This window comes from Geotrypetes seraphini, chromosome 9 (genome assembly GCF_902459505.1).
Source record: "Geotrypetes seraphini chromosome 9, aGeoSer1.1, whole genome shotgun sequence".
Lineage (NCBI taxonomy): Eukaryota > Metazoa > Chordata > Amphibia > Gymnophiona > Dermophiidae > Geotrypetes > Geotrypetes seraphini.
The window spans coordinates 100,666,172-100,693,011 of record NC_047092.1 but is presented as its reverse complement, the minus strand read 5'-3'; the positions used below and the strand labels follow the sequence as shown (position 1 = coordinate 100,693,011).

General features: G+C 46.2%; 1 protein-coding gene across 4 annotated transcripts in view; it reads right to left on the bottom strand.

Moving 5' to 3' along the window:
* Positions 1-26,840, bottom strand: part of AMOTL2 (angiomotin like 2) — a 370,109-nt gene that overhangs the window by 170,256 nt on the left and 173,013 nt on the right. For all 4 annotated transcript variants that reach the window (XR_004540616.1, XM_033958123.1, XM_033958124.1 and 1 more), the window contains exon 6: positions 5,373-5,668. Coding sequence is in view for 3 of the 4 variants with exons in the window: in XM_033958123.1 (XP_033814014.1) it covers positions 5,373-5,668 (296 nt within the window). In the remaining variant the exon portion in view is untranslated. The remainder of the gene's footprint in view (positions 1-5,372; positions 5,669-26,840) is intronic.

The window sequence follows — 26,840 nt, the reverse complement described above, 5'->3', positions numbered from 1 at the left end:
AAAACTGAAGGTGGACATAGCGATGGGACCAGGATAGTAGGTTCTGGCGAGTCCTATTAAAGACTTGTTCAACAAATCTCTGGAGATGGGAGTGATTCCTGGGGATTGGAGGAGAGCGGATGTGGTCCCTATTCATAAAAGTGGTCACAGGGATGAAGCAGGAAACTACAGGCCTCACTTCAGTTGTTGGAAAAATAATGGAAGTGTTGCTGAAAGAAAGGATAGTGTACTTTCTTGAATCTAATGGGTTACAGGATCCGAGGCAACATGGCTTTACAAAAGGTAAATCGTGACAAATGAACCTGATTGAATTTTTTGATTGGGTGACCAGAGAGCTGGATCGAGGACATATGCTAGATGTAGTTTACTTGGATTTCAACAAAGCCTTTGATACAGTTCCTCATAGGAGGCTGTTGAACAAACTTGAAGGGCTGAAGTTAGGACCCAAAGTGGTGAACTGGGTCAGAAACTGGTTGTCGGACAGACGCCAGAGGGTGTTGGTTAATGGAAGTTGCTCGAAGGAAGGAAAGGTGACTAGTGGAGTCCCTCAGGGTTCGGTGCTGGGGCCAATCCTGTTCAATATGTTTGTGAGTGACATTGCTGAAGGGTTAGAAGGAAAAGTGTGCCTTTTTGCAGGTGATACCAAGATTTGTAACAGAGTAGACACTGAAGAGGGAGTGGAAAATATGAAAAAGGATCTGCAAAAGTTAGAGGAATGGTCTAATGCCTGGCAACTAAAATTCAATACAAAGAAATGCAGAGTAATGCATTTGGGGATTAATAATAGGAAGGAACCATATATGCTGGGAGGAGAGAAGCTGATATGCACGGACGGGGATAGGGACCTTGGGGTTATAGTGTCCGAAGATCTAAAGGCGATAAAACAGTGTGACAAGGCAGTGGCTGCTGCCAGAAGGATGCTGGGCTGTATAAAGAGAGGCGTAGTCAGTAGAAGGAAGAAGGTGTTGACGTCCCTGTACAGGTAATTGGTGAGGCCCCACTTGGAGTATTGTGTTCAGTTTTGGAGACCGTATCTGGCGAAAGACGTAAGAAGACTTGAGGCGGTCCAGAGGAGGGTGACGAAAATGATAGGAGGCTTGCGCCAGAAGATGTATGAGGAGAGACTGGAAGCCCTGAATATGTATACCCTAGAGGAAAGGAGAGACAGGGGAGATATGATTCAGATGTTCAAATATTAACGTAGAACAAAATCTTTTCCAGAGAAAGGAAAATGGTAAAACCAGAGGACATAATTTGAGGTTGAGGGGTGGTAGATTCAGGGGCAATGTTAGGAAATTCTACTTTACGGAGAGGGTAGTGGATGCCTGGAATGCGCTCCCGAGAGAGGTGGTGGAGAGTAAAACTGTGACTGAGTTCAAAGAAGCGTGGGATGAACACAGAAGATTTAGAATCAGAAAATAATATTAAATATTGAACTAGGCCAGTTACTGGGCAGACTTGCACGGTCTGAGTCTGTGTATGGCTGTTTGGTGGAGGATGGGCAGGGGAGGGCTTCAATGGCTGGGAGAGTGTAGATGGGCTGGAGTAAGTCTTAACAGAGATTTCGGCAGTTGGAACCCAAGCACAGTACCGGGTAAAGCTTTGGATTCTTGCCCAGAAATAGCTAAGAAGAAAAAAAAAAAAAAAAAAAAAAACCATTTAAATTGAATCAGGTTGGACAGACTGGATGGACCATCTACTATGTTACTATGTTACATACAAAACAAAAGAGGGCATGGAGAGAGAAAGAAGGGGGCAGGGTGAAACAAAGAAAGAAATAGGGCACAGAGAGAGAGAGAGAGAGAGAAAGACAGACATACAGAAAGAAAGGGGGTATGGAGAGAGAGAAAAAGAAAGAAGGGGGCAGGGTGAAACAAAGAAACATTTTGGGGAGGGAATGAGGTCTGGAGGAGAGGAAGCATACAGGAGGCTGAAAGAAGGGAAGAAATATTGGATGCACAGTCAGAAGAATAAAGTGCAACCAGAGACTGATGAAATTACCAAAGGTAGGAAAAGTGATTTTATTTTCAATTTAGTGATCAAAATGTGTCCGTTTTGAGAATTTATATATGCTGTCTATATTTTGCACTATGGCTCCCTTTTACTAAACCACAATAGCGGTTTTTAGCGCAGGGAGGCTATGAGTGTCGAGAGCAGCGTGGGGCATTCAGCGCAGCTCCCTGCGCTAAAAACCACTATCGCGGTTTAGTAGAAAGGGAGGGGGTATATTTGTCTATTTTTGTATAGTTGTTACTGAGGTGACATTGCATAAAGTCATCTGCCTTGACCTCTTTGAAAACCCGCGGAATATAAATGATAATTAACATTTTCTCTGCGTACAGTGTGCTTTGTGTTTTTAAAATTTTATTGTTGTTAGATCATTTTGACTTGGCCACAAAGGTAAGGGGGAGGGAGGGGAGATGCTGAAAGACATCTAGTAATCCTTGCAGGCTTGACTGTGCAGGGAATTATTTTTATAAAATCATGTTTTGTTATGTGACTGGCATTATTTAGACTTTAATTTCTATGAATGAATAGAATGAAAATGATATAAAATTACTTGCTTGTCCATCATGCCCAGCGGTCCGCCCACGCGGCGGCCCATCAGGCCTATTGCCTGAACAGTGGTCTCAGACTAATTTTGTAACTTACCTCTAATCCTCTCCCTATAACCTACCTCTACTCCTATCTGTACCGCTCAATCCCTTTGTCCTCTAGGTACCTATCCAAACCTTCTTTGAAGCCCTGTAGTGTGCTCCTGCTTATCACTTCTTCTGGTAGCGTGTTCCATATATCCACCACCCTCTGTGTGAAAAAGAACTTCCTGGCGTTTGTTCTAAACCTATCCCCTTTCAATTTCTCCGAGTGCCCCCTTGTACTTGTAGTTCCCCATAATTTGAAAAATCTGTCCCTATCTACTTTTTCTACACCCTTCATGATTTTGAAGGTTTCTATTATGTCTCCTCTAAGTCTCCGCTTTTCCAGGGAGAAAAGCCCCAGCCTTTTCAGTCTGTCAGTATATGAGAGTTCCTCCATACCCTTTATTAGCTTAGTTGCTCTTCTCTGGACTCTCTCAAGTATCGCCATGTCCTTCTTGAGGTACGGTGACCAGTACTGGACACAGTACTCCAGGTGCGGGCGCACCATTGCACCATATCACGACCAGGATGACTTCCTTCGTCCTGGTCGTGATACCTTTCTTAATGATACCCAACATTTTGTTTGCTTTCTTTGAGGCTGCCGCACACTGTGCCTTCAAGGTTGTGTCTACCATCACTCCCAGGTCTCTTTCAAGGTTGCTCACCCCTAGTGGCGAGTTTCCCCTTTTGTAAGTGAACATCGGGGTTTTTTTCCCTACATGCATACAAGAGAGAGTGGGGAGAAGACGCTGATTTACAATTGTACAGAATTGACAATTGTACAGAATATTGTTTCTTTTTATACTTTAATATAATAAGTTCAATATAAAACAATTCAAGGCTTGTGTGGATGGAATCAGGTGGTTTGCGGGGATGGGGACCGAGCTTACGGGGATTAGTCCAATAAAACGGTATTTTTTTTATTTCTCATTATTTGTTAATTTGTAAAGTGGTGATTGTTATTTATCAGTTTTTTCAAATTTACATCTACTGTCTTTATATTTTGCACTGTATTAGAGGACATGTGTTACTGTTTTTGTGGTGTTGCATTGTATCCAGGGTCTGGTTTCTTGGCGGTTCGGTTTAACTTTTGTCTACATATTTCTATTTTTAGTTTGTGATTATTCCATATTGGGCGAGGGTGTATCTCTGTTCTGTGTGTATGAAAATGACATAGTTTTCAGTTGGGATTGACTGCAGAATCAATTGACTGTGGAATCTGACTTGTTTAGTTTTACAATGTATGTGTTTGGTGTTCTAGTGCTCACTGCAGTGTTTAAGATGCTGCCTTTTCCTAGGTACACTCTTGTGCGATATGTGGATTGTTACTAAAAATCATATTTTTCATATAGATGGGGGGGGGTGGGGTGTCAAAAAATGATGGGCCCCGGGTGTCACATATGCTAGGTACGCCACTGGTGGATATCCTTCCTAACAATCTTAGGCATGGGATGGGGGGCATCGGCGGGGGAGGCACTAGACTACCAGGCTTTTATTTGGGCTACAAGGAACTGGGGCTGGTGGCAGGTCTGAGCTGCTTTATTTTTCTATCAGTGCCTGAGCCAATTAGATCTCAGGGCACTAACAAGAAAATAAAGCTACGACAGCTCAGACCCTGACAGTAAATATCAGACCCGATTCCTCATAAATGGAGGGGCATTCATTTTTAGGAATTGCCTGGATAAGTCATTTTAATATTAATGGCCTCATTGCATAGTACGGCGACCATTACTGGACGCAGTACTCCAGATGCGGGTGCACCATAGCACGATTAGTGCGCCCACATTTGGAGTACTGCGTCCAGTACTGGTCGCCGTACCTCAAAAAGGACATGGCGATACTTGAGGGAGTCCAGAGAAGAGCGACTAAATTGGTAAGAGGTATGGAAAACTTTTCATACGCTGACAGGTTGGAAAAGCTGGGGCTATTCTCCCTGGAAAAGCAGAAATTTAGAGACATGATAGAAACCTTTAAAATCCTGAAAGGCAAAGAGAAGGTAGGCAGGGACAGATTTGTCAGACTTTGGGGAACCACAAGTACAAGGGGGCACTCGGAGAATTGAAAGGGGATAGGTTTAGAAGAAATGCTAGGAAGTTCTTCTTTACTCAGAGGGTGGTGGACACATGGAACGCGCTCCCGGAGGTTGTGATAGGGCAGAGCATGCTTCGGGGGTTCAAGGAAGGTTTAGATAAATTACTTTAGAGAATTGGCTTCTGAATTCTTTGAGTTAAGTGCCTAACTTTCAGTTAGGTCCAATTGAAGCTAATTGTGAGGTGTTGAGTGCCAATATCAGCACCAATTAAGTCTATTGATCAATTAAGTTAGGCACCTAACTTTAGGCAGGCTTTATAGAATCAGGGCCTTTTTGCACACGCATTTTTCTAAAACTGCTGTATGAATTGACAAATACAAATGTACTCTTGAATGTCTTTAGATATATTTTACAAAAGGCTCTACATTCAATGAAGCTTTTGTAAAATACCTAGAACATTTTGAACGCCAGTTTGGAAATCCTTTTTCTGACTTAGATGTTCTATCCAAAATGGGGCTTACAGTGTCTCAAAAAGATCCATTTTCATTTTTTTTCCTTTTGACCTTAAAAACTTGGGCATTAGTTCCTCACTAATGTTAAACTCACTGAAAGAAGACTTCTGGAAGAGAAATAGTTCAGTGTCTAAAAGCAGCATTTGTGGTTGATAACTACGGTTTGCCAAAACTAACATATTACATTACCTGTTGTGCCCTGAGTGTCTTCAGCTCCTGCTCCAGGCGAGTGCGCAGGCGTAGTTCCAGCTGTTCACGCTTCTCGCAGGTAGCCTGCAGCTGGCTCAGGGCCTGCTGCAGCCTCTCCACTTTCTCCACATAAGCTCGCTTCATCCTTAGCTCATCTTCCATTCTGGCAGATTGAGCTTGGGCGTTGCTCAGTGCCTGTTCCAGCAGCTCAGCACGCCTGCGTTGGTCCTTATTGGCTCCACGCAGTAGTGCCACCTCCTGTTCCAACTTCTCCCGCTCCTGCTGCTGCTTCCGATCTGGGGAATTAGAGATGGAGTGCAGACATTACTATTGCATCAATGTTATCATTTGATAGGAATGTGGCATTCTATACACAAGAGCAGAAGATCTGTGGCAGTTGGGAGGAGGAAGGAAGGGAAAGGATACCCTGCTAATGTATTTTTTAATTTTAATTTAAAAAGGTCATTTGGGACAAGATTTCTCAGTTTTTTTATACAAATTTAAAAAAAAAACAACACTTTTAAAATGAGGCTCTGGGGTTTAGGGTTTTGGTTGTTTTTGCAATTAGTAGCTATGTCACTATCATTACAGCATTATTACAAAGTAACAAAACATTATTGTGGCATATCCAAAACTTTATATTTTTAACACTGTTTTTTTATCAAATTCCAGATTTTTATATTTGTTAATATTTGTACATTAAATACATACGAGTGCTCAGTGCCCAATCTCCTGCATTGGAGTCACAATGAGATTAGAGAGGGACCATCATTGCGCACATGAGTTCCTCATTTTGTTCAATTTTGATAATGACTAATATGAGCCACTATGCCATATTTCTACTTACCGTAAATTTCTCTTGAAATGCTGGACATATATATGGCACTTATCTTTAGTTGGTATTGACTCTAAACGATGTTTCCACGTGACTCCGCAGGAATCCACCACCTTATTCGTGCTTGTGTGTACGTGATCACTACTGTGTCTCCTCAAACCAGTCCTGAATTTCGTCGCTAAGGCTTCTTCAGGAGGAGTGACTGCATGAACTCATATGAGTTGCGCTCCCGCAGGGTCACCACCCTGCACTAACAGCTGAGTTTCAGGGCGGTGACCCTGCGGGAGCACGACTCATGAGTTCATGCAATCACTCCTCCTGAAGAAGCCTTAGCGGCAAAATTCAGGACTGGGTTGAGGAGACACAATAGTGATCACATACACACAAGCACGAATAAGGGAGTGGATTCCTGTGGAGTCACATGGAAACATCGTTTTGAGCCAATACCAACTAATAATAATAATAATAATAATAATTTATTTTTATATACCGCCATACCCATGAGTTCTAGGCGGTTCACAACAGTTAAGCATAAAATAAACAATGCAAATCATTTGAGATTGGACAGATTAAGGACTCCTTTTACAAAGGTGTGCTAGGGACTTAACGCACACAATAGCGCACGTTAAATTCCCGAGTGCGTTAGCCACTACCGCCTCCTTTTTAAACATAAGTGTCATATATATATATCTTGTAGCATGCAAAGGATATGTTGGCAAATATTTATTTGTAAGTGTAATCTAGACTAGTAATAACATATGTCAACCGAAAAAATATATATATGTCTAGAATATATTTCTATTAGAAAACCTGACGCCTCAGCCCCACCACTCCACCGCTAAAGTTCAATTCAAAAACAGCGGGAGATTTAGTGTGAGAACTTCATCATAGGCTGTCGGGTTTGTTGTAATTTTTCCGTTATTTATTTTTTATGTATATAAATATTTTTCCATTATATCTTAATTCTAAGAATAAATAATGTGCTAGTGTAAGACTCTTCAATCTCTAAGCGTCTTAATATGAAGCTCTAAAAGTAATTTTTATACTCATCTTCAGCAACCCGGCTTAAACCCAGGGAGTCTGACCCGACATGTTTCACAGAATGTGTTTTATCAAGGGTCTCCCAGGGGTGCCGCTGTCATCCGACTCCACATAATTCATGAGGAAAAAGATCTTTTTCCTCATGAATTATGTGGAGTCGGATGACAGCGGCACCCCTGGGAGACCCTTGATAAAACACATTCTGTGAAACATGTCGGGTCAGACTCCCTGGGTTTAAGCCGGGTTGCTGAAGATGAGTATAAAAATTACTTTTAGAGCTTCATATTAAGACGCTTAGAGATTGAAGAGTCTTACACTAGCACATTATTTATTCTTAGAATTAAGATATAATGGAAAAATATTTATATACATAAAAAATAAATAACGGAAAAATTACAACAAACCCGACAGCCTATGATGAAGTTCTCACACTAAATCTCCCGCTGTTTTTGAATTGAACTTTAGCGGTGGAGTGGTGGGGCTGAGGCGTCAGGTTTTCTAATAGAAATATATTCTAGACATATATATATTTTTTCGGTTGACATATATATATATCTAGCATTTCAAGAGAAATTTAAGTAGAAATAGAAACATGATGACAAATAAAGGCCAAATGGCCCATCTAATCTGCCCATCTGCAGTAACCATTATCTCTTTCTTTCTCCGAGAGATCTCACGTGCTATCCCAGGCCCTTTTGAATTCAGACACAGTCTCTGTCTCCACCACCTCTTCTTGGAGACTGTTCCATGCATCTACCAACCTTTTTGTAAAAAAGTATTTCCTTAGATTATTTTGGAGTCTATCACCTCTTAACTTCATCTCATTGCAGAGTTTCCTTTCAAATTAAAAAGACTCGACTCATGTGCATTTACATTACGTAAGTATTTAAACATCTCTAGCATATCTCTCCTCTCCTGCCTTTCCTCCAAAGTATACAGATTGAGATCTTTAAGTCTGTCCCCATACGCCTTATGATGAAGACCACATACCATTTAGTAGCCTTCCTCTAGACCGACTCCATCCTTTTTATATCTTTTTGAAGGTGCGGCCTCTAGAATTGTACACAATATTCTAAATGAGGTCTCACCAGTCTTATACAGGGGCATCAATACCTTCTTTTTCCTACTAGTCATACCTCTCCCTATGCAACCTAGTATCCTTCTAGCTTTCGCCGTCACCTTTTCAACCTGTTTGGCCACCTTAAGATCATCACATACAATCACACCCAAGTCCCGCTCTTCTGTCATGCATATAAGCTCTTCACTCCCTAATCTGTACCGTTTTCTCAGGTTTTTGCAGCCCAAATGTATGACCTTGCATTTCTTTAAATTTTAGCTGCCAAATTTCAGACCATTCTTCAAGCTTCACCGGGTCTTTCTTCATGTTATTCACACCATCTGGCGTATCTATTCTAGTGCAGCTTTTGGTATCATCTGTATAGAGGCAAATCTTACCCGACAATCCTTCAGCAATATAGTTTATAAAAATTTAAAAAAGAACAGGACCAAGAACAGAACCTTGAGGCACACCACTGGTAACATCCCTTTCCTCAGAGCAATCTCCATTGATCACTACCCTCTGTCACCTTCCACTCAACCAGTTCTTGACCCAGCCCATCACTTTGGAACCCATCCAATGGGTACTCAGTTTATTTATTAGATGTCTGTGTGGAACACTGTCAAAGGCTTTGCTAAAATCTAAATACACCACATCTAGCGCACATCCTCTATCCAATTCTCTGGTCAAAGAAATTGATCAGATCTGTCTGACAAGACCTACCTCTAGTGAATCCATGTTGCCTCCGGTCCTGTAATCCAGGATTCCAGAAACTTGACCATTCTCTGTTTTAAAAGTGTTCCATTAATTTGCTTACCACAGAAGTCAGACTTACCGGCCTGTAATTCCCTACTTCTTCCTTATTTCCACATTTGTGGAGAGTGACCACAGAAGCTCTTCGCCAGTCCTCCAGTACCACTCCTGACCCTAGAGACTCGTTGAAAAGGTCAGTCAGCAGAGCTACCAGAACTTCCCTAAGTTCCTTCAGCACCCTATGATGTACACCATCTGGCCACATTGCTTTGTCTACCTTTATTTTAGCTAGCTGCTTACGAACACAACCCTCTGAAAATCAATCAGGGTCTATTACTCCTCCATCCCTATTCATGTTTGTCTTCTGGGGTTCCGCTCCTGGTGCTTCAGCCGTGAACACAGAACAGAAATATCTGTTGAGCAATTCAGCCTTTTCTTTATCAGCTTCTACATATTCCTCCCATTCACCTTTGAGTCTCACAATGCCACTTTTGCACTTCTTCCTATCACTAATATATCTAAAAAATGTCTTGTCTCCCCGTTTTATCCTGTCAGCTATTTTTTTCTACCATTTGCATCATTGCTTTCCTGACTACAAGACTTTTCCAGATATTTTTGCCTGTCTTCCTCTTTCTGCGATCTTTTTTTATGAAAGCTAACCTTTTATTCCTTACCTTCGCAGTTACTACTTTTGAGAACCAAGTGGCCTTCTTTTCCTCTTACTTTTACTTACTTGCCTTACAAAAAGGTTTGTCGCCCTTACAATCATTCCATTCAGTTTTGCCCACCGCATTTCTACTCCTTCCAGATGTTCCCATCCAGACAATAATTCCTTGACATTAGTTTTTTTAAAGTCTAGAATCTTTGCTTTTGAATGAGCCCTCTTTATACCCATCTTAATATTAAACTGGCATATAGCACAGTTACTTACCGTAACAAGTGATATTCAGGGACAGCAGGCAGATATTCTCTACATGTGGGTGACGTCATCTACGGAGCCCGACGTGGACAGCTTTTCAAGCAAACTTGATTGAAGATTCAAGTTTGCTTGTGCTGCACCACGCATGTGCATGCCTTCCTGCTCCACTAGAGGGCGCATCCCCTCCTCATGGTCTTCAATTCAGATAGCTAGCAAAGAAGCCAACCCCGGGGAGGTGGGAGGGTTGCGAGAATATCTGCCTGCTGTCCCTGGATAACACCTGTTACGGTAAGTAACTGTGCTTTATCCCAGGACAAGCAGGCAGCATATTCTCTACATGTGGGTGACCTCCAAGCTAACCAAAAAAGGGACAGAGGGAAGTTTGCAATTTAGGAAAACAGATTTCCCAAAACTGACTGGCCAAACCGGCCGTCGCTCCTGGACAAAAAGTCCAGACAGTAGTGTGAGGTAAAGGTATGAACCGAAGACCAAGTGGCAGCCTTGTAAATCTCCTCAATGGGCATGGACCTGAGGAAAGCGACAGAAGCCACCATCGCTTGGACCTTATGTCCCGTGACCCGACCATGCAGCGAGAGACCAGCCTGAGCGTAGCAAAAGGAAATACAAGCAGCCAACCAGTTGGACAAGATGCGCTTGGAAACAGGACGTCCCAACTGATTAGGATCAAAGGACAAGAAAAGTTGAGGAACCTTCCTATGCGACCGAGTGCGTTGAAGATAGAACACCAATGAACTCTTACAGTCAAGAGAATGAAGCGCCACCTCCCCAGAATGAGAGTGGGGCTTCGGAAAAAACACCGGAAGAACGATAAACTGATTAAGGTGAAAATCTGACACCACTTTAGGCAAGAACTTGGGATGGGTGCACAGAACCACCTTGTCATGGTGAAAACAGTAAAAGGCGGGTCTGCGACCAAAACCTGCAGCTCAATGACCCTGTGAGCAGACATGAGGGCAAGCAGGAAGATCACCTTCAAAGTAAGGAACTTCAGATGAGCCTTGTCCATTGGCTCAAAAGGAGGTTTCATCAATTGAGCGAGGACCACATTAAGATCCCAAACAGGGGAGGCTTGAGAGGAGGATGGACATTCAAGAGACCCCTCATGAAACAAGAAACCAAAGGGTGGACAGACAGCGCCTTCCCATCAAGCTGCCGATGGAAGGCGGCAATCGCACTAAGATGGACACGAACAGAATTGGTCTTGAGGCCAGACCGACACAAATGAAGCAAATAATCCAAAACCGAAGACAAAGAAGCAGACAAAGGTCAACCTGATTTGAAGCACATCACGCGGTGAATCTGGTCCACTTCTGGGCATAACACTGTCTAGTAGAAGCCTTCCGGGAGGCTTCCAGAACATCCCGCACCGACCGGGACAACCCCAGGGAAGGTGTCAAGTGGAAAGGAACCAAGCCGTCAGATGAAGAGACTGCAGATTGGGATGCAACAGCGAACCCCGACTCTGAGACAGCAGAGAAGGAAACACAGGCAGAAGCAGAGGATCCCTGACACTGAGTTGAAGAAGCAGGGAAAATCAGGGCTGCCGGGGCCACCGAGGAGCTATCAGAATCATGGTGGCGCGGGCAGACTTCAGATGGACAAGAGTCCTCAGAATCAATGGGAAGGGAAGAAACACATACAGGAACCTGCCCATCCAATCCAAAAGGAATGCATCGGCCTCGAGATGGTCTGGGGAGAACACCCTAGAGCAGAACAGAGGCAACTTATGATTGAGGGGCGAGGCAAAGAGATCTATCTGCGGAGTCCTCTACTGAAGAAACACTGGTCGCAGAGTCTGGGAATGGAGCGACCATTCATGCGGCTGTAGAAGGCGTCTTAACTTGTCCGCCAGACAGTTGTGCTCACCCTGGATATACACCACTCAAAGAAAGATGTTGTGGCGGAACGCCCAAGTCCAATGGCGAAGAGCTTCCTTGCAAAGAGCCTTGCAAAGAACCTGTACCCCCCTGTTTGTTCACATAATACATCGCTATCTGGTTGTCCATGCGCACCAGGACCACCCGATCCTGAAGCAGGTGCCAAAAGATCACCAAGGCATTGTAAATGGCCCGAAGCTCCAACAAGTTGATGTGACAATGGCGGTCTGCACTCGGGGGAAGCATACGCCGAGAAGTCCGTCGTGAGGACCTTGTGATGCGGAGGAGTGAGAAAGAGCAAACTTCTGGAAAGATTTCAAGAGGTGGTCCATCAACGGAGCGAGCGTTTCAAGGAGGGAGTCACCGCAACGCGATGAGAAACGGGGTCCCGATCCTGCCGTCACTGAGAGGCCAGAATTCACTGAGGGACCCTCAAATGCAGTCTCGCGAACGGCGTGACATGCACGGTGGAGGCCATGTGAACCAATTGGACCATCATCTGCTTGGCCGAGACCGAAGTCCGCAGGGAAACCTGCTGGCTCAGACGCACGAGCGCGGCCTGCCGAGGGGGAGGCAGGAATGACCGGAGGCGAACCGTGTCCAGCACGGCCCCGATAAACTGAAGAGACTGAGAGGGGCACAACTGAGACTTGGGGAAGTTCACCTCGAACCCCAGACTTTGAAGGAAGGTAATAGTCTGACGGGTCACTGAAATAACTCCTTCCCTCGTCGAGGCCTTGATCAACCAATCGTCAAGGTTCGGGAAAACCTGAAGGCCCCTCGACCGCAAAGCCGCTGCCACCACCACGAGGCACTTCGTAAAGACCCGTGGGGAGGAAGCAAGCCCGAACGGGAGGACCCTGTATTGCAGATGCAGGTCCCCAACCCGAAAGCGCAGGATCCAGCGACAGGCCGGATGAACTGGCACGTGAGTATAGGCCTCCTTCAGATCGAGGGAACACATCCAGTCGCCCTCGTTCTGCAGCGGATACAAAACAGGACACGAGAGCATCCAGAACTTTTCCTGAACCAGGAACTTGTTCAGCTTCCGGAGGTCCAGGATAGGACGAAGGTCCCTGGTCTTTTTGGGGACCAGGAAGTACCGGGAGTAAAACCCCCGCTCCCGCTGAGAGGGGTGAACCTCCTCCACAGCCTGAAGACGAAGTAGAGCCCAAGCCTCCAGGAGGAGTAAGGGAAGCTGCGCTCGATTCGAAAAGAGACCCGTCGGGAGGATTGTCCGGAGGCGACTCCCGGAAGTTCAGCGAATACCCCTCTCCGACAACGGAGAGGACCCATGCATCCGAAGTGATGCAGGTCCAGGCCAGGTAGAACTCCCAGAGACGGCCCCCGATGGGAAGAGGGGCGAAGTCCGAAGTGGAGGGGGCCCGCCCCCTTCCGCTCAGCCAGTCAAAAAGACGGCGCAGGCTTAGACACAGCAGGGGCCTGAGGTTAGGGGGAGCCCGCTGGCGTCAAGGCGGCGGACGAGAGAAGGCAGGGGTAGATTTCTGCAGGTACCACCGGGACGGCAACCGATACACCATCGAAGGAGTGGGCTTTGGCTTAGAGCGCACCAAGGACGCAAAGGACCACTCGTGTTCCGAGAGGTGTTTAGTGGCCGCCTCAATCGAGTCATCAAAGAGCTCGTTCCCCACACAGGGGAGATTCGCTAAGCGATCCTGAAGGTTGGGGTCCATATCAACAATGCGAAGCCACGCCAAACGGCGCATGGCAATCACAAAGGCGGACACTCGGGAGGAGAGCTCGAAGGCATCGTAAACGGCATGGAACAAATGCAGACGAAGCTGCAAAAGAGAGTCCACCAGCAGCCCAAACTCCGTACGACGAGAGGCGGGCAATTCACCCTGAAAAACAGGTAAGGACTTGACCAGAACCTTCAGATACGAGGTGAACGTGAAGATATAGTTCAAGACCCGGTTGGCCATCATGGAATTTTGGTAAAGGTAAACTTATCCTTGGTCCTCCCTTCCCGGCCTGGCGGGACAGCCGCGGAGACTCTAGAGGGGTGAGACTTCTTAAGGGTCAACCAGCAAAGACTGGTGCGAAAGCTGCGCCTTCTCAAACCCCGGGCATGGAACAGTCCGGTATCTAGACTCCATCTTAGATGGAATGGCGGGGACCGCATAAGGGGTCTCCAAATTCCGGAAGAAAGCCTGGCGCAGAACCGGGTTCAAAGGGAGCCACAAAGACTCCCGAGGAGGACAATGAAGGTCCATCTCCTCCAGGAACTCCTTGGTATACTTGGAGTCGGATTGGAGGTCAAGATTGAGCGCTCTCCCCATGTCCTGGACAAACCTTGTGAAAGAAGATGGGCGACCCTCCGACCAGTCTTCAAGAGGGGTGGTCGAGCGAGACCGTAGCGCCGCTGAAAAGGAGGGTGAGGCCTCCTGAGAGTAGTGAGGCGGCCTATCAGTGTCACCACGGCCAGAACCCCAGGACGCTTCACTATAGGAACGCGGCGGGATCGAGGACCGCCTGCGCCTCGAGGATGCCCGAGGTGAGGATCTCGGGGTCCAAGGCACTGAGGTCTGCCGCCGAGGCGACACGCCTTGGGACACAGAGGGGGAGCCTCTCAACGCCCCGGCCTCCCAGGGCAGAGCCCGGACCAGGCCGGCGACTTAAACAATTGGGGGTTGGACAAGGACAAGGACAACTCAGAAACCCGGAGAGCCTCGGTCCGGCGACCCGGAGACCGACCCCACCTCGGGGGGAGTCCCGGGGCCGCTTCACCAAGCGGCGAGACGGGGTCGAGGCACGCCTCAATCGGCGCTTCGACCTCGGGCGCCCATAAGGCGAGGAACGCCCCGAGGCCCGAGGTGAGGAGTCGGAAGAAGAAAGACTCCGAGTCCGACGCACCTTGCCCCTAGGGGCCTCGACAGGATGCTCAGGCTGGTCTACGGGCTGCGAGGTCGAGGCCGGGGTCAAACGGGCCAAAGCCGAGGAGAGTTCCGAGGATATCAAGGCCCGCAGCATATCCTGGAACACAGGCACCGAGACCATCGAAGGCCTATCAATTGCCACAGTGCATTCCACCGAGGGCGATCTCGAGGATGAGTATTCCCTGGAAGCAGAAGCATGCTTGGAAGGCTTGGACAAGGCCGGGGGAGCGCACTCCCACCATGGATGGCCAAAGACTCCGAGGCTGGCTTCCTCGCCAGCGCCGACCCTGAAGAAGGAAGAGGGGACTTACCTGGAGCCGAGGTCTTCAAGGCCAAGGCTGATCCCTTCGAGGCCGAGGTCCTTGCCGGGGTCAAGGTCTTCGAGGCCTGGACCGACGTCGAGGCCGAGACCGGAGCCACCGGCTCACCAAAAAAAAAGTTCAGCCATGTGGGCCCGATGACAACGCAGGGCACGAGCCTGAAAAGTAGCACACCTGGGGCAAGCGTCGGTTGGATGGTCAGTCCCCAGGCACAAGATACACCACCGATTCGGGTCAGTAATCGACAACAGCCGACCGCACTGGGTGCACTTTTTAAAGCCGGTAAGAGGCCGGGACATAGAGGGAAAAAACGGCCGTGGCCGCGCGAGGCCAGGCGGCCACAGCAACCCGGGAGCCCCCGGATGCTGAATCGAAGATCTTTTTTTTTTTTTTTTACGAAAAACCTGAAGGCAAAAAGGCGCACAGCGACTCCGAGAGAAAACAAAGAAGCCGCGGTGCTAGAAAGGCACGAAAACACGGAAAGAAAAACGACAGGGCTTTCTGGCTCCGCGGAAAACTAAGAACTGAAGACCACGAGGAGGGGATGCGCCCTCTAGTGGAGCAGGAAGGCATGCATATGCGTGGTGCAGCACCAGCAAATTTGAATCTTCAATCAAGTTTGCTTGAAAAGCTGTCCGCGTCGGGGCTCCGTGGATGATGTCACCCACATGTAGAGAATATCTGCCTGCTTGTCCTGGGATAATAGTCATTATCAAAATTGAACAAAATGAGTGAGATTGTGCACTGAGCACTCATATTTATATGTATTTATAGATACAAATATAAAAATCTGGAATTTGATAAAAACTGGTGTTAAGAATATAAAGTGTAAATCGACACTGGGTTTTCAAAGGATTGATCTCCTGTAGATATCTAGTTGATATCCAAAACTTTACCATAGAGATGCCAGTGTAATACCAGCTATACAATGACAATTTCAGAGCATCATTAAAAATAAGCACAACTTGGGAAAAGAAAGCTATTTTCAGAGAGGAATGGTGGGAACAGTTACAGGAAGAAAACATAAAATTATGAAGATCAAACAATTACATATACACTTCCCCCTCCGTTTCACCAATTGTGGTTTTGGTTATTCGTGGGTTTTCGTTTGCAGGTTCTGCCCTCAAAATTACGTCAGTGAAAATCGCTGCTCCCAGCGTTGTACAGAGAAAATCGCTGCTCCCAGCGTTGTAGAAAAAATCGCTGCACTTTCTTCACAGGAACAGGTCAGGTTATTCGCAGTTTTATCGTGAACAACATACGAAAAGTTATTTGCGGTTTTTCTGTATTTGCTTACTTGTTATTCCCCTATCACCACAAATAAGGAGGGGGAGGTGTATATCCTATTCCACTGCTAAAGAAGACACAAGTCCCTTCAATATACACATTTATAGAGGATGTTGCTGATGTTCTCGGGCGTCATGTTATTCACCCACAATTGGAAAGAAAATCAAAATGGAAAAGTAGTAAATGTGAGGCAGGAGTAGGGCAGCAACCATAGGATGAAGATCCTGGAGGAACTGGTTTTCTTTAGGATCTGTGTGTATAACTCTTGTTAGGCAGATATCCCACAGCCTCAGGCAAAGACATGAAAAACAGAAACATACATGAATATTAATCTGAAAGGCAATAGAATCGCCAGTTTCAGACCTGCTGGGATAGAGACATTAATAGAGAGTCTGAACATAAGCCCAGTAAGGCAGTAAATTTTTTTAAAGCTTTTTCTGCATTTAAAGCCTATTTTGCATTCAAAAAAGAGATTTCATAAAATTGTGTGATTACATACACACATAGAAAGGGTGTGTATAGAAAGGATTAGATGCAATATATAGCACCAAAAAATCAGCACCCAAAAAAATCAGTGTTAAACACTATTCTATAAAAGGCACCTAAGGGTGGACACATTTTAAAGAATTAGTATACGAATCCGAACCCAACTGCGGGTGTGAGAATTTACACCATATGAAATCAGGTATAAATCCTGGCACGTAAGTTAGGTGCAGATCCCCCTAATTCTATAATACTGCATATATTTTAAAGGAATGCCCCTGATCTGTCCATGTCCCTCGCCTGTCATTATACCTCCCCCTTTTTCAGATTCTTGTGGAAACACTTGTGTTATTGTATAAATGAGCACATAAGTATAGTTCTGCACAGATCTGCTATTTTTGGCCCATTTTTGGCATCTTGCTTCCATTATAACACTTTTCCGCTTGGAAATAGTGCATAATGTTAGGTACCATATATAGAATTGCCTAGAAAGTGTGCACTCACTTTTATGTGACCTCCATGTAGATGCTCCTAGAGCCTAGGCAGGGCCCCTAGGCACAATAGTACACTGGGTCCCCCCTGGCCCTGCCCTGCCTACTTCCCACCCCCTGCCCCGCCCACACCCCACCCCATTCATTTACCTGTTTTCTTATTCACTTCTTTATTTCCACTTGTATTTCTTTTTTTCTTTTATTTTAAAATTCAAAACAAACAACAAAGATTATCATACCAGTGCCAGTGTAGTTTTAGTTTAATGCAAGCCCCAAACATCTCTGAACAAATCCCCCTTTCCTTCCCTTCCCACCTACTTGCCCAGGACTTTAACTCTGAACCCTTTCCATATGTATATAAAAGTGTTCAAATTCCTTGTACAGCAGTAATACTATCTGAAACATAAGTCTATATTAATAACCAAGTTTGCAACTCCTCTCAACTGCCTCACTCATTGTCCAACTTCAATCCATATGTATGTATAAACAACCAAATCTGTAACTCCTCTGGTACGTTCCACTCCATGTATGTTAATTTGCAACAAAACAACAAGGCAAGCGGTCCACCAATGAATCCAATGTGGACCAAAAGAAGATCAGCAGCCAAAAAGGAGATTCAAATCAGGTATATTCAAGGTGCTCCCAGGAACCATGCCTGATGCATTTCGCCAAACAAGGCTGGTCAATGCTAACAGAAAACCATGTCTTTCATACACACTGGACAAAGAACCACCCTCACCCACTATGGAATAAGTAATCACAAACTAACCCCCCCTTTTTACAAAAGTACGGAAGAGGTTTTTAGCACTGGCTGGCGGGCTGAATGTTCTGCGCTGTTCTGACGATCATAGGAATTCTGTGCCCATCGGAGCAGTGCAGAGCATTCAGCATTCTGGCTTGTGTTACAAACCGAAGGAACGGTATAGTTTAGGGAGTGAAGAAACAGTGGTGCATATCTCCCAATACTGAACAAAATATAAAGTTAGCAGATGTAAATTTGAAAAAAAAGAGAAATAACAAATCACTTTACAAATTAACAACGAAAAATTAAACCAAAAATGGAAAATAAGATAATACCATTTTATTGGACTAATACATTTTAAAATTAGCTTTCAGAGGTCAAACCCTCTTTTCTTAGGTCAGTAAAGTATACCACTGTTACAGTATCCTGTCCTGACCTGAGGAAGGAGAATTTGGTCTCTGAAAGTTAGTCAAAAATGTATTAAAATTAGTCCAATAAAATGATCACCATATTTCCATTTTCTATTTCTAAACATTTATCAACACAGCTATAATACTACTTTATGCTAAAGCAAAAAAATAGAATTTTTTCTACCTTTGTCATGTGGTTTCTGCTTTCCTCATCTTCTTGTCATTCACTTTCTTCTATCTACTGTAGGCCCCTTCCAGAAACTGTCTGTCTCCCCCAGCTGCCATCTCTCCTCTTGACACCCCCCCCCTTTGGTCTGGCATCCATCATCCCATCATCTTCCCTCAACGTCTGGCATCTCTCTTTCCCTCCCCCCCCTGTGGTTTTTAGCATCTCTCTCTTCTCATTTCCTCCACTCAGATCTGATATCTCTGTCTCCTTCTTAGTTCTCTGGCATTTCTCTCCTCTCTCTTCCCTTTCCTTCTCTAAACTAAACTAAACTAAACCTTAAGTTTATATACCGCATCTTATCCACGGAAGTGGAGCTCGGCACGGTTTACAAGAACTTAAAATATAAGAAGAGAAACGAAAAGGTTTACATGAGCTTATATATAGAATGGAAGAGTAAGGGGGAAAATAGAATTACATGTTAGAGAAGAGCCAAGTTTTCAGTTGCTTGCGGAATAGTTGGAGAGAGCCCAGGTTCCGCAACGGGATAGTAAGGTCGTTCCAGAGACCTGTGATTTTGAAGAGAAGAGATTTTCCCAGTTTACCTGCATAGAGAATACCACGTAGAGAGGGGAAGGATAGTTTATATCTTTGGACGGGTCTGGTGGAGTCAGGACTCGAGGAGTTAAAGGATAGTGGGATTAGGGGAGGAAAGATGCCGTGAATGATTTAAAAGCCAGGCAGGAGCATTTGAAATGGATTCTGGAAATCACTGGGAGCCAGTGAAGATTGGAAAGGAATGGGGAGACATGGTCAGATTTGCGTTTTGCAAAGATCAGCTTGGCTGCAGTATTCTGGATAAGCTGGAGTCTTTGAAGACTTTTTTTGGTAGGCATAAGTATATGGCATTGCAGTAGTCAAGTTCTCTGGTCTTTCTTCTTTATTTTCTGCCTCCGTCTAAATTAAATTCTTTCTTACTATGCAGTCCTCAGTTTCCCTCTGTTTCCCCACAGCAAGCCACCCCTTTCCTTCACCCCTCCACTATCTCACTAACTATCTTCTTCACCAATCCAGCATATGTCCTTTTTCTTTATCCCTCCTTCCAGTCAGCATTTGCTCTCCCTTCTCCCCACTTCCATCATCTGCCCTCTTCTCTCTCCCTCTTCTCCCCACTTCCATCATCTGCCCCTTTTCTCTCTTGCCCCCCATTTCCATCATCTGCCCCCTTTTCTCAATCTCTCCATCCACCACAGGCCCATCTCTCTCCCTTCCTCTCACCTTTCTTTCCAATTTTGGCAACAAGATCAGCAATGCCCCCCTCCCCCGCGATTCAACTCAAGATCAGCAACAGGCCTCCCTCCCAGCACTCAAGATTGGCAACAGGCCTCCTCCTCCCTGGGAATCAACAGCACATCAGATCGGCAACACGGTGCTCAGCCCAAAGCTTCCCCTCTGATGCAGCTTCCTATTTCCGCCCAGGCAGTTCGAGTCAGTGGAAAGCTTTGGGCTGAGCACCGCATTGCCAATCTGATGTGCTGTTGATGCCTGGGGAGGAGGAGGGCCCATTGCCGATCTTGAGTGCCGGGGGGGTCGTTGCCGATCTTGAATTGCATCACAGAGGGGGGGGGGGGCCCCAATGCTGTCCATCGCCATTTGAAAAAAAAAGGCTCTCTCTTTGACCTCCTTCAGCGGGCTCCCTATTTCGGGCCCTAGGCACATGCTTACTGGGCCTATCCTTTAATACAGCCGAGCCTAGGCTGGGTGGAGTAGAGGCAGAGTTGTGATAAATATGCATATTTTATAAACTACACGGAAAGTATATATTAAAAAGCATACATGCTTTGGAACAAGTGAAAATTTGTATATTGCCATTTGTGCACTACTGGGGTTGAATCTGAGAATATTTTATAAAAGCATATAGGTGCCTATGTTGCTTTGTAAAATAGATTTAAAATAGATGCTTTTGATGGTCACGTGATGCTGTAAGCCCGGGCAGACGCAGCTGGCCTGAGCTCCCGGGCTCCGAGTCTGCTTTTGACACTTTGGCGGCTTACCAGCGTGATTAACGCATCTCCCCGACTTCGTGGCTGATCGGGAGGCGCATGGACTGCTATCTAGCATCGCCGACACACCCAATGGCCTCCCGCTCTGCAAAAAAGGATCGCAAACACGCGCGGCCTGGAGAAGACAAAATGGCGACTGGCTCGTCGTCGTCGGTGAGTCAACTTTCCCCAGAAGCGCTGCGAGACATAACATCGGCGGTGACATTAGCGCTGCAGCCCAGCTTAGATCGCCTCTCTGAACAGCTCCAGAGGCTGGAATCTAAGATCTCTGATACAGCCAGCTGCACGACTGCCCTGGAAATCCGGGTCTCTGGCTTGGAGGACGTCCAGGGGACCCAATCAGCTGAGCTGCAAGCCTTACTGGATCTTACTCGTAAGCAAGGTGATTGCCTTGAAGACCTGGAAAATCGCTCACGTCGGTCGAACCTTCGCTTTCTAGGATTCCCTGAAACAATAGCGGGTCCAGCCTTATTGCACACTTTAGAAGCCTGGTTGCGAGATACCTTCCCTTTGAGGGGCGACGTGGGCCCCCTGCGCATAGAACGTGCACATCACATTGGTAGGGAACAGGCTGGGGCTACACGACCCCGCATGATCATTGCTAAAGTGCTCAATTACCGTCATAAAGTGGAAATCCTTCGACAATATAAACAACAACGAGACAAGCTGAAATACGGGGAGGCTGAGATTCGAATTTTTCAGGATTATTCGGCCGCTTTAACAGAAAAGAGAAAATTATTTTATCCCCTTTGTTTCACTTTGGCAGATAAAAAAGTGAGATTCATGTTTATCTACCCAGCCACCTTGAAATTGCACCATCAGGGACAGTGACACTCTTTTGACTCTTCAGTGGACGCAGCTACTTATCTTAATACCCATATGCAGCAGCCCCAAAGTCCTAACGGATGAGAGGAAATTTATTGGATGTTTGATTTCAGCTTAGCTTGATAGGTATCAGGCTAATTGTTATATGATGCCACTTATTGGTTTTGGTGTGGGATTTCTGATGAATGGCACTTTGGACTGTTGTTTGGACCTTGATTTAGTCACTTTTTCTTGGATTCTCCTGTCCAGATGTTTGTTTCCTAACATGTTAATATTGGGATAGTTCTTTCTGTTAATAGAATTGATTAGCAATTGTGATACTGGTTGACTCAGGGCTTGGGATGGCATCCTTTTCGTGCACTTACATACCTGCAGAGGCACCCGAGGTGTTTTTGTCGATGTGTCTAGCACAGAGGGAGAGGTTGATGACAGTTGGGGGATGGGGTGGTTGGGAGGGGGGTGGTGGTGGAAGGGACGAGTTGTGGGGGGATTTTCTTTTTTCTATTTCTTCTTTCTTAATCCCTATATCCCTGTGAAGAGTTTTCTATTTCTTAATACTTTCAGTAATGCTCCGGTGGCTGGGTGGGATCTTCAGACTGTTGGGCATCTTTGTTTTTTGATTCAGGATGCTGGAGGAACCCAGCAGCGTGCTGTTTCCATTCTACTAATAAATGCAATTTTCTATGTTCATCTGTTCTGGGTGAGGCTGGGTACCTGGGATAGTTTGGAAACCTTGGTTTAGATAAGCTATTTTTTGGATTCTTGGGCTTCCTATGTCCCTAACTAACTCAATAAGGATAATGTCCTGGAATGTTTCGGGCATTTCCTCCCCTGTTAAGAGAACAAAAATTCTTAACCAACTTAAACATCATAAAGCAGATATAGTGTGTTTACAGGAAACCCGTTTGACGGATGTTGAACATACTAAGTTGAAAAAATCCTGGGTAGGGGCCGTCTATGTGGCTTCGTCACCCCAGAAAAAAGCTGGGGTGGCAATCTTGATCCACAGGTCTTTGCCTTGTCGGTTTCGTCTGGTGGAGAAAGACCCCCAGGGACGTTTTATATTGCTTTTTATAACCATAGGTACCTATTCTTTCTATTTGCTAAATGTATATGCACCCAATGTCTATGATCATTCCTTTTTTGAACGTATTGCTAATTTGCTGATGGAACGCGTGACTGACTCGTTATTTCTTGCAGGAGATTATAATCAAGTTCTTGATCAGAGTAATGACAGGTCTAATCCGGGAGTTCCTGTGGTGGAGTCCAGCAAGCGGGGCATTCCATATTTGTGTACGACTTTGGATTTGGTTGATCCTTGGCGTTTGCTTCATACCACGGAACGTGATTATACCCATAGATCCCGGGCACATGGTACGCTTTCTAGAATTGATTATATACTTGTTACTCGATCTTCTTTTCTTACTATTGATGCTGCTACTATAGGCCCCTCGGTCATCTCGGATCACTCCTTGATCTGGGTAGAGGTCAATGTTGGCTTCGGTGTTCGGGCGCTTTCCGAGTTATCTGTTCTCCGATGACCATTTAAAACAATTTTTGTTGGAAAAATGGAACCATTTTTTGGAATTTAATAGTCAGCATTTATCTGAGCCTGAATTGTTTTGGAACACGGCTAAGGTGGTTTTGAGAGGGGAATGTATTGCTTACGTCATAGCGAGAAATCATCGGTTATCTCGGGGAATTTTACGTTTGGAATGTGATTTGGCAATTGCGAAACGGCGCTATTCGGCCAATCCAAACCCGGTGGCGAAAGAGAATTTATTATCTATAGAGACTACACTGAATTCCTATATCCATGAACGTACGCTGAAGATGTTATTCTATCAGAGGTTTAAATACCACCGTTATGGTAATCATTCAGGGAAATTGTTAGCTTATTTGACTAAACGTATGAGAGGATCGCGGTTTATTTTTGGTCTTCAGGACGCTGGGGGGACCTTACGACATAAAACGGACAAGATTGCAAACATATTCTTAGATTATTTTTGGGATTTTTATGTCAGAAGAGATCGAGACGGGGGTCCCCTACTGAGGGATTATTTGGAGGATTCCGGTCTTCCTCAGTTAACTGGGTCGGATGTGGAACTTCTTAATGCCCCCCTTGCCCTTAGGGAGTTGCAGAGGGTGATACAGCTTCAGAGGAATTGTTCTGCCCCCGGTCCAGATGGCTTCATTGCCGAATTTTACAAATTGTTATCCTCGCAGACTGGTCATCCTTTACAGGACTACTATGCTCAGGTTATAGCGTGGGGCAGTTTTCCAGCGGGTGCCAATGAAGCACTCATAACACTTATTCTAAAGCCGGTTAAGGACTCTACTTCTCCTGAAGCTTATCGCCCTATCTCCCTTCTTAATGTTGATATTAAAATTTTGGCGAAAATCTTGGCAGATAGACTAGCTCTCCTGCTTCCCAGAATCATAGGTCCAGAACAGGTGGGTTTTGTGAAAGGAAGACAGGCAGTGCATAATGTCTGCCAGGTGATTCTGACTATGGCCTATTCTCAATCGCAGAACCATGCTATTGGTTAGTTTGGACGCCGCGCAAGCTTTTGATCAGGTGGACTGGGGTTATTTGTTTGAGGTATTGGATTACTTAGGTATTAAGGGTTGGTATGCTAGGGCGGTTCAAACTTTGTATGAAGGACCAATGGCTCGATTGTTAGTTAATGATATCACAACTGAAGCTTTTTCCATTGGTAGGGGCACCAGGCAGGGATGTCCCTTGTCTCCACTCCTTTTTTTATTGTATTTGGAACCGTTTCTATGAACTATATCCAAAGACCCAGATATAGTGGGTGTTCCTTTTTTGATCCAGACGGTCAAAGTATTGGCTTTTGCGGATGACTTAATTTTTACATTGACTCAGCCATTAGTCATTTACAACATTCTTTAGAGGAATTTTATTTTTATTCTGGCTTTACTCTAAACTATCCAAAATCTATAGTTTTGGCAGTGGCGTACCAAGGGGGGGGGCGGTGCGCCCCGGGTGCCAGCCCTAAGGGGGTGCTCCCGGCCTTGCCGTTCAGTCCCCCCCACCCCCGAAGGACCGCTCGCCCCACTGACCTTCCTGCACCACCTGTGAAGCAGCCCGCAGCAGGATCGCGAAGTCAGCGTCAGCGATCCCTGCGCTGCTTAGGCGCTGCTTCCTGCGCTGCGATCCCTCCCCTCCTCTGACGTCAGAGGAGGGCGGGACCGTGGCGCAGGAAGCAGCGCAGGGATCGCTGATGCTGACTTCGCGATCCTGCTGCGGCTGCTTCATAGGTGGTGCAGGGAGGCCAGGGGGGCGAGCGGTCCTTCGGGGTGGGTCGGGGCATCAGGCCTTCAGGGTGGGGCGGGCGGGCAGGCAGGCAGGCTTTCAAGGGGGAGGGGGGTGACAGGCAGGCAGGCAGGCCTTCAAGGGGGGACAGGCCTTCGGGGGGGGGTGCAGACCTTCAAGGGGGGGCAGGCAGGCCTTCAGGGGGGGGTGTAGGCTTTTGGGGGGGTGCAGACCTTCAAGGGGGTGCAGACCTTCAAGGGGGGGGACAGGCAGGCAGACCTTCAAGGGAGTGCAGGCCTTCAAGGGGGGGTGCAGGCCTTCAAGGGGGGGAAAGGCAGGCAGGCAGGCCTTCAAGGGGGGACAGGCCTACAAGGGGGGACAGGCCTACAAGGGGGTGGGACAGGCCTTCAAGGGGGGGACAGGCCTTCGGGGGAGTGCAAACCTTCAAGGGAGTGCAGGCCTTCGGGGGGGTGCAGGCCTTCAAGGGGGGGGAAAGGCAGGCAGGCAGGCCTTCAAGGGGGGACAGGCCTACAAGGGGGGGAGAAGTTACAAGGGGGTGGGACAGGCCTTCGGGGGGGTGCAGGCCTTCGGGGGGTGCAGACCTTCAAGGGGGGACAGGCAGGCAGGCCTTCAAGGGGGGGACAGGCCTACAAGGGGATGGGACAGGCCTTCAAGGGGGGTGCAGGCCTTCAAGGGGGGACAGGCAGACCTTTAAGGGGGGACAGGCCTTTGGGGGGGGACCATGATTTAGAAGTACACAGAGGGAAGGGGGTGTTCAAAGAGACGTGCATATGCCAAACTTTGGGGGGGGGGAAGAAATAATGGGTCTGAAAATAGAGGAGAGGGAGAGAGATGATGGACCATGGGATTTAGGGAGGGAAGGAACAGAAAGGGAGAGAAATTGGACACAAGGGATGGTGTGGAGGAGGGATAGAGATACTGGATAGGAGGGTAATTAGGAAAAGAAAGGGAGAGATGGTGGACTCTGGGGTGGTGGGGCCGGATGAAAGGGTATTTAAGAAAAGGTGGATCTGTGGAGGGAGATGAAAAAAAGGAAAGATACCAGACTTCCTGGGAAGGGAAGGGAAATGGAAAGGGAGGACAGAGTTGGCAGATGGATGGTTAGCATGCAGAAAGAAGGAGACCCTGGCAAGCAAGTTATCAGAAGAAAACCAGAGCCTTGGACCAACAAGATTTGAAATATAACCAGACAACAAAAGGTAGAAAAATTAATTTTATTTTCTGTTTTGTGATTATAATATGTCAGATTTGAAATGTGTATCCTGCCAGAGCTGGTGTTGGACTGCAAACGTGAGCTAGGATTTAACAGAGAGAGGAAAAGTCCTTTTTGTTTCTTTATTTTATTTACACCACAGCGCCAGTGTGGTTAGGAGAAGCCAAAGGGGGTGAAAAAGCTATAAAACCCACCAGGAGTTTTGAAAAAAATCACCCAACTGGGCAGGAAAATCGAATTGAAAAACCAATTCAATAGGCCAGGGGTGTCCAATGTCGGTCCTCGAGGGCCGCAATCCAGTCGGGTTTTCAGGATTTCCCCAATGAATATGCATGAGATCTGTGTGCATGCATTGCTTTCAATGCATATTCATTGGGGAAATCCTGAAAACCCGACTGGATTGCGGCCCTCGAGGACCGACATTGGACACCCCTGCAATAGGCTGAATCGAATCAAAAATTTTTTTCCTGAATCTGGCAGCATTAGTTTGCGCTACTGTCTTAGACTTTAAGACCTGGGATTGGGGAGAGATGGCATCCTCAGTACTTTATAATGCAAGTGAAACGAGGATTTGGTCAGACTTTTGAAGGGTCTGCAGAAAAAAAATATTGTATAGGCCGGGGACATGAGACAGCAGGAAATGGGAACTTTTCTTCCTTCTATTTTTGTGAATGGAAAGGCTGAGGATGTCAGAGTTCAGTTAAAATATGTGCTTTATAAGAAAATATAATAATGTGTTTTATAAAGTTTATAGCATAGCTGGCCTACCC